The 12,096-nt window shown below is 36.1% G+C and overlaps 3 protein-coding genes across 7 annotated transcripts in view; all 3 read left to right on the top strand.

Annotated features, from left to right (window-relative positions):
- Positions 1 to 6,370, top strand: part of LOC111476463 (large proline-rich protein bag6-like) — a 10,260-nt gene extending 3,890 nt beyond the window's left edge. For all 4 annotated transcript variants that reach the window (XM_023120126.1, XM_023120130.1, XM_023120128.1 and 1 more), the window contains 10 exons: positions 73 to 194; positions 1,652 to 1,816; positions 1,994 to 2,065; positions 3,489 to 3,606; positions 3,688 to 3,843; positions 4,027 to 4,166; positions 4,239 to 4,442; positions 4,821 to 5,462; positions 5,680 to 5,829; positions 5,953 to 6,370. In XM_023120126.1, the coding sequence (XP_022975894.1) occupies positions 73 to 194; positions 1,652 to 1,816; positions 1,994 to 2,065; positions 3,489 to 3,606; positions 3,688 to 3,843; positions 4,027 to 4,166; positions 4,239 to 4,442; positions 4,821 to 5,462; positions 5,680 to 5,829; positions 5,953 to 6,021 (1,838 nt within the window). In that variant the 3' untranslated portion in view covers positions 6,022 to 6,370. The remainder of the gene's footprint in view (positions 1 to 72; positions 195 to 1,651; positions 1,817 to 1,993; positions 2,066 to 3,488; positions 3,607 to 3,687; positions 3,844 to 4,026; positions 4,167 to 4,238; positions 4,443 to 4,820; positions 5,463 to 5,679; positions 5,830 to 5,952) is intronic.
- A 1,000-nt stretch (positions 6,371 to 7,370) lies between these two features.
- On the top strand, positions 7,371 to 8,684 carry LOC111476470. Of its 2 annotated transcripts, none has more exons than XM_023120139.1 (5): positions 7,371 to 7,661; positions 7,769 to 7,890; positions 7,956 to 8,120; positions 8,198 to 8,347; positions 8,422 to 8,684. In XM_023120139.1, the coding sequence occupies exons 1-5, from the start codon at positions 7,628 to 7,630 to the stop codon at positions 8,488 to 8,490; spliced, it is 540 nt and encodes a 179-aa protein (XP_022975907.1). In that variant the 5' UTR covers positions 7,371 to 7,627; the 3' UTR covers positions 8,491 to 8,684. The 2 variants fall into 2 exon arrangements, with proteins under 2 accessions (XP_022975907.1, XP_022975906.1); XM_023120138.1 differs by having other exon boundaries at positions 7,371 to 7,664.
- A 310-nt stretch (positions 8,685 to 8,994) lies between these two features.
- LOC111476471 lies at positions 8,995 to 9,593 on the top strand. Its single transcript, XM_023120140.1, has one exon. The coding sequence runs from the start codon at positions 9,079 to 9,081 to the stop codon at positions 9,403 to 9,405; it is 327 nt and encodes a 108-aa protein (XP_022975908.1). The 5' UTR covers positions 8,995 to 9,078; the 3' UTR covers positions 9,406 to 9,593.
- Positions 9,594 to 12,096: the final 2,503 nt, after the last annotated feature.

The following is a 12,096-nucleotide window of genomic DNA, read 5'->3' as shown; positions in this document are numbered from 1 at the left end:
CGGCTTTTTTCATACTGGATTAATTACATTTTTTTTTTTTTTTTTTTTTTTTTTACATTTATAATAACGTAGGAGATCTAACCAGGGTGGCACTGCCTACCAATCCACAAGGTTTACCAACCACTGAATCGTTGAGCATTGTCTTGCGTCATGCTCAACGGCTTCTAAGTGATTATGCCATATCTTCACTATCCGTAAGTATTATATTTGGTTACATAGTATTATATCCGGTTAATTTCTTGAAATTGACAACTGCTGCAAGTTGAGGATGTGAACATGTTGACAATGACTTGACAGTTGTAGCCTTGCTTGTTTTGATCTCTTGTTATAACATATTATGTATTTAGTGTTTGATGAACCTACCATGCAAGTTAAAGGTCATTTAAAAGAAAAGAAACGATTTCATTGATATGTGAAATTACTTGCATCAATTACAAAAGAGGGAAGAAATGCTGTATCCAAAGGAGTTTCCCTAAGACTTCTCCTATCAGACAATTAGATTCAACAATATAAGAATGAAAAATAGGTATTAATTGACAATATAAGTGGGTAATGTTGTCCATAAGATGATTAAAAGGGCGCTCGATTTTTGGAATGCAAGTTAGGCCAATAATTTTCTATTACAAAGTTTTGTAGATTTTTGGAAGCATCAATTCCAATTCTTTAATTCGTATGTCTCCAATGTATATCAATAGTGCCTTTTATATCTTTTTTTGAAAGTTCAAATATCTTTTTGGTCTTTGTATTTTGGGTTTTGTTCCATTTTAGTCCTTGTGCTTTCAAATGTTCAAATTTAGTCCTTATGCATTCTATAAATCTTTAGTTTAGTCCCATTGATTTTTTTTTTTTTTTTTTAAATAGTTTGAATTAGCATTCCTTTTATAAACTTTGAAAATATATTCACATTATGTATGTTCTTGCATGAAAATTCTTATTCTTGTTTAACCAATTTCCATAAAAGTTAACTTCGAAGGACTAAACTCAAGACTTATTGAAAGTATAAGGACCAAAAATGTATTTTAACTTCTTTTTAATTAGTAACTGAAACCTAACAAAGAATGCTTGAATGTTAGTAAGTCAAGACTAAATAGTTCTCAATTGTGGTACAAGAACTTCATTGCAAGTCCAGATGAACAAAAGATGGTGCAAAATCTATGGATTGAGTCCGGGTTATATGTTCTGTTAAGACATAAGAATAAGAATAGCATTGCCTGTGGTTTTGGATCTCTATCAATTTTCTCTCCATGTTCTTGGTTCATTCTGTTTAGGGTGAAAATGGAGCTTCATCTTTTGATGAGTGCTCGTGGGTTCTTCTTATTTATTTATTTTTATTTTTAATTTTAAAATTTTAAAATAAGAACCGTTTAGTTATAAGCAGTAGCTATATACATTTTATAATAACAAAAATTTATAAAAAGATTCGAATATTCGATGTCCTCTGGAGTTTCTGAGACTTCCCATCCCTGGGACTAAAATGAATTGCATGACAAATGCCCAGTTATATGGCTCTGAATGCTCGAATATGGGATGGGTAAATTTTGCATTCCCTTCCATTACTTATTCTCTATGCATTTTACAGTACAACCAGCTGAACAATGCTTATAATCATCTCATGAATCTTATTCTCTATGCATTTGTGAAAAATATTTAGCGTATTGCGGAGCGTTTGGAGCAAGATAGCTCTTCCACTGATCCCATTGTGAGGGGTCAAATTCAGGAAGAGTCGGTACAAGTAGGACTTAGGATGCAACAATTTGGTGCACTTCTTTTGGAACTGGGCCGTACCATCTTGACACTCCGTATGGGACAATCATCTGTAAGTTGTTTTTTACCCTGGTTTATACAGTAAGTCGAATTTGTGTGAAACTGATTTTCTCAAAAAAAAAGAAAAAAGAAAAAAAGAAAATCCCTTAATGGTTCAGGTTAGCTGACTTTTTTTCTAATTCAAAATTGTGATTTGAAAATGTATTAATATTTATTTTTGCTTTTACAGGCTGAGTCGGTTGTTAACACTGGCCCAGCAGTGTATATCTCTCCTACGGGGCCAAATCCCTTGATGGTTCAGGTAAGCTGACTTTTTATCTAATTAATTTCTGTTCTTTCTCTGACTTGTCTGGTATAGTTTTTTTTTTTTCTTCGTTGCAAAATATATTTGGGGTGCCAGCAGTGTACCAAGTGCTTTTGCTTTACAAATTTACAATACAGATTATTTTGCTTTTGTGTGCCGTCCTGGATTATTATGCGTTTGGTAGATTTGTTGAAAACACAATCAATACATATTCGCACCTTGTTTTTTACCATCGTTTTAAACACAATCAAACACAATAATTTTTTTTATTTATTATATTTTAGTTTGTTTTATTTGCAAAATGTTGTTAAAAGAAAATGAATTTCATTCAAAGAAAATCATTTTGTTTAAATCAATGTCATTCTTAAAAAATGAAATTAGAGACTAATGCACGTGTAAGGGACTCTATATAAACTTTTCAAATAAACTAATAACCATATCAACCATGTATAGAAGTTTTATTTGTGTTTAATATCGAACTGCTTTTTAAGATTTAATGGCATTTGCTTACAAATAACACAATGTTGCAATTCCCATAAGGTTAGATTTTTAGTTAGACCATTGTGTTATGTGAGAAAAAACTTAGAGATAAACCAAAAGAAGGCAAAGTTGTACAAAAATAGTAGAAGGAAAATTGATTACCAGAACCTTTTAGATTCCAACCCCCTCTAAATTTTATTATTTATTAAAATTAAATATGAAATCATAATTTTTTAGAATTAATGTCTAGGAAATATAGGCAACATTTTTCTTATACTTTCATTTTCAAGTCAACAAAATATTATTATAGCTTTTGATATTCATTCTAGCCTTATAGATTCTTATACTTTCATTTTCAAAAATTATTTTATTAATCTTAATTTTAATTTTAATTTTAATTATGCATCAAAATATTAGGTTTATTTTAAAGTTTGATTACATAGCATTTACTTTTTTTATAATTTGTATATTACCTTTTATTTAATAATACTTCAAAATTTTCATACCATATTCTTATCTATAACCAAAAAAATCAAGAGGTAAAATAAATTTATCTCATGAAAATATAAATTTTAAGGCATGACATATTTATTTATATCTAAATTTTTCATTTTTTTAAATATATGAATCATGAATAATAACTCCTTTAGTAAGCGAGTGCCGTTCTCACTAACCGATCATAATTTAAATAATTAGAATTAATGATAAGAGAATTGCACTTATAATATTTTAACAATTTGCTAAATATTAATAATGACATGCTTATAAATTTAAAGATTCAAGTGAGGGCTTAGCAGTTCAAAAGTGTTTTCAAGCATGTTTCCTTTTTCTAATGTTTTCTAATAGATATTGTTTGGTTATCCCACTTTTTCACACTATCAGGTTATATGCCTTTGTGAGTATTGCTTCTTGCAAATCATCACATTTTCTCCTTTTGCAGCCTTTCCCCCTTCAAACTAACCCCCTCCTTGGTGGTGCTGTACTACCATCAAACCCAGTTGTTGGTGCAGTAGGTATTGGAACTGCCCCTAGACACATCAACATTCACATACATGCTGGTGAGGATGATAGTGTTTTGATGCTGTGTTATTTTCATGTAATGCAATGTGCTTTCCTAAGTTCTGCCACTCTTTCTGCAGTTGGTACCAGGTCAAATAATGGGGAGGGAGCACCTGCAGATCGTCAGAATGTGGTCAATGGATCCACGGATTCAGGTGTAGCCCAGGCACCTCCTGTTGTCAACATTCCACATCCGCTGGGTGTTTCGATTTCTGCTGCTGTGCAACCTGGTGAAGGTGTTTCTTCTTCCCAGCCTTCTCTTGACTGTTTTGTTATCCTCCATTATTGCTGATGTAAATTCATGAATTAGAGATTTAGTCAGTAGTGTCGGAAGTGGTAGCCCTACTAAATCGGGTGGACTACTTGTTTGATCACCGGGGTACATTGTATTTCACTTATATTGAACATCTTGTATTCAGATCAAGTGCGAACGGCAGTTCAGAATTCTTCTATTGGTTCTGGACAAGGGAGTGAACAGCAAAGTGATACTAAAAGGGACATGGGTGGAGAGTCGAGCGAGTCATTACCTGGGCGTGATTCGGAAACTGGAAATGACAAGGTACATATTTGGTTTTATATGGATTGTTCTCATATTGGATTAAATGCTAAATCTAGTTTTAACCAACCACAGATCGTCACAGACAATATTTATCGAGATACAGGAAGGTCTAGAAGCACACCTGATTTACCAACATGCTCTGGTAGTATGGGCTCTGAATTTGTTGGAAGAAATGAAGAAAATTTTCAGAGTCAGGCATCTTGTGAGAAGAGCACGGGAACTGGGTCTTCTCAAGCTGTTCCACTTGGACTTGGACTGGGGTGTTTGGAACGACCGGTAAGATGAAGCTATTTAGTTTTTCAATTTCGATATTCTTTCATGTTGGTTGTAATTATTAGGTTTCTGTTCGGTGGCCTATTGTTGAACTATACACGTTTTGCCTATTGGCAATGGGGTGCACTTGGACTTGCGCTTCAATTGTTTTAGTGCATAGGAGAACACTATTGTGCTCTATCCTTTTATGGTTGGTGTTGATGATGCTCATCGTAGAAGCATTATAGTGCATCGAATATATTGAGATGAGATTTTCATATCTACCGTGGATAAAATCTTGTTTTATGGGAGTTTAATTCAAAATTCTCTTTGATTCTCTTACTTCTTCTTCATTTGTTCTTCTTTCTTAATTATTTCCTCCTTTTGGTATTGGTTCATTAGAGGAGAGGCAAGCAGCAAAGTTCACAGGCTAAAGGGGGTAGCAGTGGAACCAGCCACAGCCAGGGTCATGCAGGCCAGCAGTTTTTACAATCTCTTGCCTCTAGTGCTTCTATGAATAGGTCAAATGCTTATGATCCCTCAAGCCTACAACAGACCGCTAGCCCAACTGTTCATAGCAGATCCTTGCATGGGCCAGGTTCTAACAGCCAAATTGATCTAGGAAGCAGCATGTCTCAAGTTTTGCAGAGTCCTGCTTTAAATGGACTATTGACAGGGCTTTCAGAGCAAACTGGCGCTGGTTCTCCTGATGTCTTGAGGAATATGTTGCAACAGATCACGCAAAGCCCTCAAATGAGAAATACAGTCAATCAAATTGCCCAGCAGGTTGACCCTCAAGATCTTGAGCAAATGTTTGCTGGGTCGGGAAGAGGCCAAGGCGGTGGTATCGATTTGTCAAGGATGTTCCAACAGATGATGCCTATTGTCTCTCAAGTGCTTGGAGGATCGCCAAGGCAACCATCTTCCTCAAACATGCAACGATCGCCAAGGCAACCACCTCTGTCAAACCTGGAAAGCGAGCAAATGCCTCATAGTGAGAGGTCTGGTAGTGGAGTGGAAACATCTAATGGCCAAAATTCTCAGGTTCGTCTAACATGTTTATTTTATTGTTATGCTATAACTGTATGATTATTTTACTTAATGCTGCGATTTTCATGTAGCCTATACTTCATCTTATTTTTATATGATCTGATCAAAATTCTGTGATTTATTGAAGTGTTGTCTTTGCTTGTAGAGAAGGCATTAACCCAATAAGTAGGATAAAAATGATAGCTTTAACTAATTATTTCCTGTTTTTAAGATTGATGCCCAAGATCTTGCTCGAAGGATCATATCTACCAATTCGCCAAGGGACGTCTTCCGTGCTGTCGTTGAGAGTTCAGCTCGACTTTCTGGCAGTAGTAGTGAGGATATTGCAAATGAGTTGTGCAGCGATGAGACACTTGCTAAGGTTAATAATACTATCCTTACATGGCATTTGTTCTTCTTGTATTCCCATTAAATTTGATGATTGCTGTTGAATTTAAGAAACCGTACATTGAGTTCTCATAGGATCCCTTGTGAATTTCTGTAGGAATATGTGGAGATGTTATCAAGTGATGTAAACCGACGGTTACAAGGCAATTCAGACCAGGAAAAATAATAGATATGTGGAAAGGAATTATTATAGATTCTCATGGGGTGGACTGGAAGTGTGACATTGGCTTTCTCAAGTTATTTCTGGTATAAAAAGCTTCTCCGGCCTTTTCTTTTATCTTTTTTCCATGTACGTTATTCTCTATTAGACAGATGATGATGCCCCAAAGTAACTTGTGTGTTTGCCACCTCTTTTTATCATGTTTTGGCTTTCCTTGTAGGATTTCTAGCCTGTAAAATACTCTTCTTTTTTTTTTTTTTTCCCTTTTCTTTTCTTTTTTGTGTTTATATGACGACATATTTATGAAACCCTTTTAAGATCATTATGATATTTCATATTGTTTTATTGGTGCTACTCTCTAGATGTCGACTGGATGATATCAAAGAATTGCAAAACAAAACTTCCTTATGTTCTGGTTGATCGATTCCTCTCTTTCTTGAATGCACTGAAATCCCCGGGGCCTGTTGAATGACTCCTCAGTTGATGTGGATTTTTGTTTGCGCGATTATGTTTTATCACGTCTTGAACGAAGGATGATTTCATGTACGCTTTCTAATTTTAATGAAAAGATCTCCAAATCTATAAGGTTTTTCCCCGACCATCAGTTTCCATTGACCCGTTAGCCTTAAACTTTGGGTAATAGCGGTTTCGAATCTAAGCCACGGCTGTATTCACCAATTCATGTTCAAACGCAAAAAATAACGAAAACAGCCAGTTCCTCCCCTAGGGACTAAAGGAACACATTTATACTTGAGTTTGTTTTTTAAATTACTCGAGGCAAGTAATATTTATGAAGTCAATATAAGCGAATGTGTTCTATAACAATCCACCTACCTAAATTCGATTATCAACAAAACATAACTCAATTTGTTTAGAATAAGAATAATAATAAAATTACTTTTGTTCTTCGGGGAGTTTGAACCAAAATTGAAAACTATTTAGTACATTAAAAACAATTTAATTTTTCTTAAAACAATTATTTAGAGAAATAATCTTTTCTTTAATTAATACGAAAGAGAACATCAATTTAGGAATTCACGAGTGTTTAATATAATTTAACAAAGAAGGTTAACAAACAACTCCCAATGTTGGTCGTAATACGTATTCAAAGGGCCGGGGAGGAGAGGCTTTCTATAAATTATAATTATTCGGTTAAAAAACTACATTTCCGTACACTTAAAGACGTGGCAGAATGCGATTGGTTGTGAGGTTATGGTAGAAATATTCGTCCCGTAAAATATTAACACGTGGAGAGTAATACGTTTTTTGAGCTGAATATGTCGAAATATAAAAAATATAAAAAAAGAGAGAGAGAGAGAGAGAGAGACTAATTTTGTGTGTTTTGTTAGCCAGGATTAGAAAGCTGTTTATTCGGAGAATCCATTGGAAGAAAGAGGTGAGAGAGACGTAGAAATGAACACCACAGAATTGTGAGCCAAATTCCATTATTGAAACGCCCAAATCGTGAAGGACACAACATATTCATTCATACATGATCAACCCAAAAAGTCCCAAAGGATGAACGCCTACTCTCATTAGCCCTTTCCTCCTCCTCCTCCTCCCCCTCCTCCCCCTCCTCCCCCTCCCCCTTTCACCAACAATCCTCGAGTTCATGAACCGTTTCGAGCGCGCAATTTCCAAAAATGGTGGTATTGTTTGGATTTGATTGATTTCTTTCTTTTGTATATACGTATTATTCAATTCAACCAACGGACCATCTTTAACATCTTTGTTTCATTTTCAAACAACTTAGGAAGTCTCCAAGGGTTCGAACTCCCCACCAATCCTCAACAACTGCAAACCACTAAATCTCTGGGTATTGTCTTGCGAAATGCACAACAACTCCTCGGTGATTATGCCACATCCTCACTCCCTGTAAGTACTCTATTTATTCTTTTTTGCCCATAGATTTCTTAATTTAATAGTGGATAAACATGTAGCGCATTGCTGAGCGATTCGAGGAAGAAGGCTCTTCCACTGACCCCACAGTGAGGGGTCAAATACAAGAAGAGTTAGTACAAGTAGGTCTTAGGATGCAACAATTTGGAGCGCTTCTTCTCGACCTTGGCACTTCAATCTTGGCGCTCCGTTTGGAACAATCAACCGTAAGTTCTGTTTTTCTTTGTATGACATATGTAATTCAAATTAAGCTTCATTTTTTTTCTTTTTATATATAATACAGATTGACATCCAAGATGTTGGTCGAAGGGTTATTCGTAGCAATTCCCCAATGGATGTGTTTCGCGCTGTGGTAGAGAGTTCAGCTCAAATTTCTGGGAGTAGCAGTGAGGATATTGCTAATGAGTTGTGCAGCCACGACACACTTGCTCAGGTACTAATATTTTTCTTTTTAACTTTTCATTTTATGGATTTTGAGGTGTTCGTTTGTTGTGAACTTTTTTGCAGGAATATTTAGAGATGTTATCAAGTGATATAAACCGACGCTTACAAACCAATTCAGAACGCCAAGATTAATACATTTCTGGCAGATTTGTCAATGGGGGATTTAATATGTATTTCTTTTTATTATTATTAGCTTTCTCAAGCTTATTTTTGACATAATCTTTTTCCTTTTTCCCTTTTTCTTCCATGTGTATTCTCCTTATAAACGGATGCTGCTGCTCCTAAAGGCTTTATTTTATAATGCTTTAATTCTAGACTCTTTAGGCTGTAAAATACCATTCCTCTTATTTTATTTTATTTTTATTCTTCCATATTCATTTCTAGTTTAATAATACCATAATTATTCTTTTAAAATATATTTATATTAAACTTTATGAAAAGATGTTCCCACTCTTTCCCCTTCTCCACCAGGGGAATAAGAGTTGGAATATTGAATTTGTAGTTTTAACATGTTTTACAAAATTAGAGAAAGCACCGGTTTTCTTATATGAAAGACGTGGCGCGCTGTAATTGGATGTAGGATTATCGAAGCAATGTTGTCACCCGTAGACGATTGTACTTTACCATTTGGTTCTACGATCGCCAGACAATTGTTCAGCCTAATCGTCTGCCTTCGTTTTGTGGGGGTGGGGGGGTTTACGCGGTTTCGGTCTTCTTCCCATGGCGCCTTCATCTCCGTCTAGCTCAGCCCCTGAATTTCAAATGCCCAAAAAGCCACTCAGTTTATTCGCCAATGCACTAAAACGCAAGGATAGCTTCATTCAGTTCTTCGCCATGTCTGGTATTTTGCTTCTAAGCGTCCGATCCTTGGGTCAGAAGTACCGTATCCACGACCTTCAAGAGGACACTACGGCTCTCAAACAAGAACAGGAAACCCTAATTGACCGTATGAAGAACATCAAGCGCAGCCTCCTTCACGAGGCATCCCTTGACTCCACTGGCCTCTTCGCATCCAGGCTTCGCCTTCTCTTCAGCCAAGACGACTGACTGCTTTAAGTCTTCAATCTGTGAGTTTGTAGTCTTCGTCGTTATTTCCTTCATGCTTGTGTACTCAACTCACTCGATTTTGAAATTTCCCCTGCATTTTGTTGTTTCGGATTGTAGCCTTCCAGAATGCTTGGTAGCGCGCCTTTCTTTTTTGTTTTGGTAATAAAGAGGTCAATTTAATCTTTGATCAAGTATTTTTTTTGTTTTGTTGATTTTTGGTTATTCTGAATTGGATGGTTGAATTTACTGTTTCAAGCAAATACAAAACCCTAGTGATTTAGGGTTTTAATGATGGTTCCTCTCTCATAGACTCTGCCCCTTTCGGGCTGCTGATTTATAGTGTGTCATCATTCTTACCACCAAGGCGTAGATCGAAATGGTATGGTGAATGGGGTGATTATGCCTCAAAGCTTCGAGCTCTGTAAAAATACGCTGAAAAAACATAGATGAAAACTTAAAATTAGTATGGACGTTTTTGGAAACTTTCAGAGTAGCTGTAGGAAATTATTCTTCCACGCTGATTCATGATTTCTACGGTGCTGTGAGATAATGTTGATCTTCTCATATAGAGATATCAAGAGATGAAAATTGCTCTGTACGTTTTTCAGGAAGAAATCCTGGAGGTCTGATAGTTGCCAGGATTGGATCGTGAAACATCTAGTTCCTTTACCTTCAACTATGATATGTGTCGACTAATGTTAAAGCTCCTGATTGTGTAATTTCTGGCACAAGGATACTACAAAGCTTATGTTGTGCTATTCTTGTGATGTCGGATAAATGAATCCATTCTCCCAAGAACACTGTAAGCTGATAGAAGAGGTGTTTGGACTTTGGACCCATGTGTTCAAAGACATTGCTTATAAAACCTAGTGTGCCCCCCCTACGAGCCAGAGGAAAAACGTCCAAGGGCCCACTTTTCATATTCAAATGATGGATAGTTCTTAGAGATTGATCTTTACATGGGACGGTCCTAAAACTAACATGTATAGGGTAGAATAGATGTTCTGATTCTTTTATAAGTCGCCGTTAGATGGAGAGAGTTTGCTTTGTGCCCACAGTTCTAGTGATGTCTGCATCATTATCCTCCTCCTATAGTGCACCCTACAGGACTTCGAACGCGGACAGTGAAGTGCGAAGACAGTACCCTTTGATGTAGGACATATGAACTAATTCACCGAAAAGGTTTCTCATGATCAATTGATTGAACTTAGGAGCTATCACGTATGAATTCATTGGGTGTACCCAATAAGAGGGATACAATACTTTCAAATGATCCTCTCAAGGTGATGGATGGCATCATAAGGTCATGAGTGAAGCTACTTCAACAAACTTATTTACCATACAGCTGATTGAATTTTGAGCATTACTGTGTAGATTAAGTACCACTACATTCATCCCTAAACTCCATAGAGCTATTTAACGATCTTGCTTGGCCTTCTTTTTTCTGTACTCATTTTCTAGAGCTCATCAAAAGCATTGATCATACTTCTTAGTATTTGGGGGATTCTAATCCCAAACTAGTTGCTTATATTTTTTTTATGGTTGACCTGCCTGGTCAAGTGAAGTGTGCTGGCATTTCTGGGATTGGGCATCAAATTTGTAAGCCAATGGTGAACTTTTTTTTCCGATCATTTGTTTATTCCATTCTTTATCTTGAGAAGAGGGTCGTTGTCAGAGAATCCAAACCTTGATTTGAAATGATTTATGGACGTAATGAGCATTTGATTTGAAAATAACTTGGGAGGAGCCCTCCTTTAGTTTAAAAATCCAATAGCGCGTTAACTCAACACAGTGTCGCAATGCTACAGGGTCTGCAAGTTTGCCGCGATTAGGGGTATCAGGTTGCTTGGCTTGGCGTTTTGGTTTATTCGATTGCGTTATTATATGGTATGGTTTCAATAATGTCGAGTCCACATGCAGCAAAAGTGGAGGTTGGCAGCTGTCTGTGGGTCAGGCGTTGTTTGCAGTGATGATTTGAACTTATTAGGGCATGGTTTTAGCGCCTCTTGCGGAACGTTTTCAAATCATGGATTTAACGTTTCCCTTTTTTTTTTTCTTTTTTTTTTTTTTTAATTCTCAGAACAGGCCCTTTCCTATTATATTGCTTTTGGTGGCCTCTTTATGCTGAAAATAATCTTTTTGTTGGCTAATTGCTGCAACGATTTGCCCTTATCTTCGGCTTGTTTCGTTATGTGAATTTATAATTAGTCCGGAGGTTAAAATACCCTCCCAAAACTAAGTCATTTGAGTTTTGTTCTATTGGAAATGTAGAATTGTACTTGGTTACTGTGAAGTGAAGTTCTGGATTAAATTGAATGAATTTATTCTTTTAATCAAAGTAATTGTTTTTAAAAATCTCATAATTTCTCTAGTATTGGACTAAAATTTGGTCTATAAATATTTAAAGTTCTATCCTTAATTAATTATTTGTTGAAACTTCTTTCTAGCATGTATGTTTAAAATCACGAGACTACTGGCGGGAGATACAAACATATATTAGACTTAGACCGAGACCGAGAAGTAAAGTTTGAGGTCATTCAATCGGGAATTCAGCCGGCAGTCGCCACATGCTATTTCGGCCTTCAAAACCAAGCCATGTGAGAGACATACATGCAAAATTCATTATATAATGTATATGTGGGACCCCTCACCGACACTCCACACTCTTCTTCTTCTCTCTCTCTCTCTCTC

Source organism: Cucurbita maxima, unplaced genomic scaffold (genome assembly GCF_002738345.1).
Source record: "Cucurbita maxima cultivar Rimu unplaced genomic scaffold, Cmax_1.0 Cma_Scf00003, whole genome shotgun sequence".
In the NCBI taxonomy this organism is placed as follows: domain Eukaryota; kingdom Viridiplantae; phylum Streptophyta; class Magnoliopsida; order Cucurbitales; family Cucurbitaceae; genus Cucurbita; species Cucurbita maxima.
The sequence above is the reverse complement of the archived record's forward strand: the minus strand, read 5'-3'. Positions and strand labels throughout refer to the sequence as shown.

Excerpts from the sequence above, each read along its gene's own strand:
- LOC111476470 (XM_023120138.1), top strand. The coding sequence starts at position 7,628 with ATGAACCGTTTCGAGCGCGCAATTTCCAAAAATGGTG. Across the intron at positions 7,665-7,768 it reads CGCAATTTCCAAAAATGGTG|GAAGTCTCCAAGGGTTCGAA; the intron begins GTATTGTTTGGA and ends CAAACAACTTAG. Across the intron at positions 7,891-7,955 it reads ATGCCACATCCTCACTCCCT|CGCATTGCTGAGCGATTCGA; the intron begins GTAAGTACTCTA and ends ATAAACATGTAG.
- LOC111476471 (XM_023120140.1), top strand. The coding sequence starts at position 9,079 with ATGGCGCCTTCATCTCCGTCTAGCTCAGCCCCTGAATTTCAAATGCCC.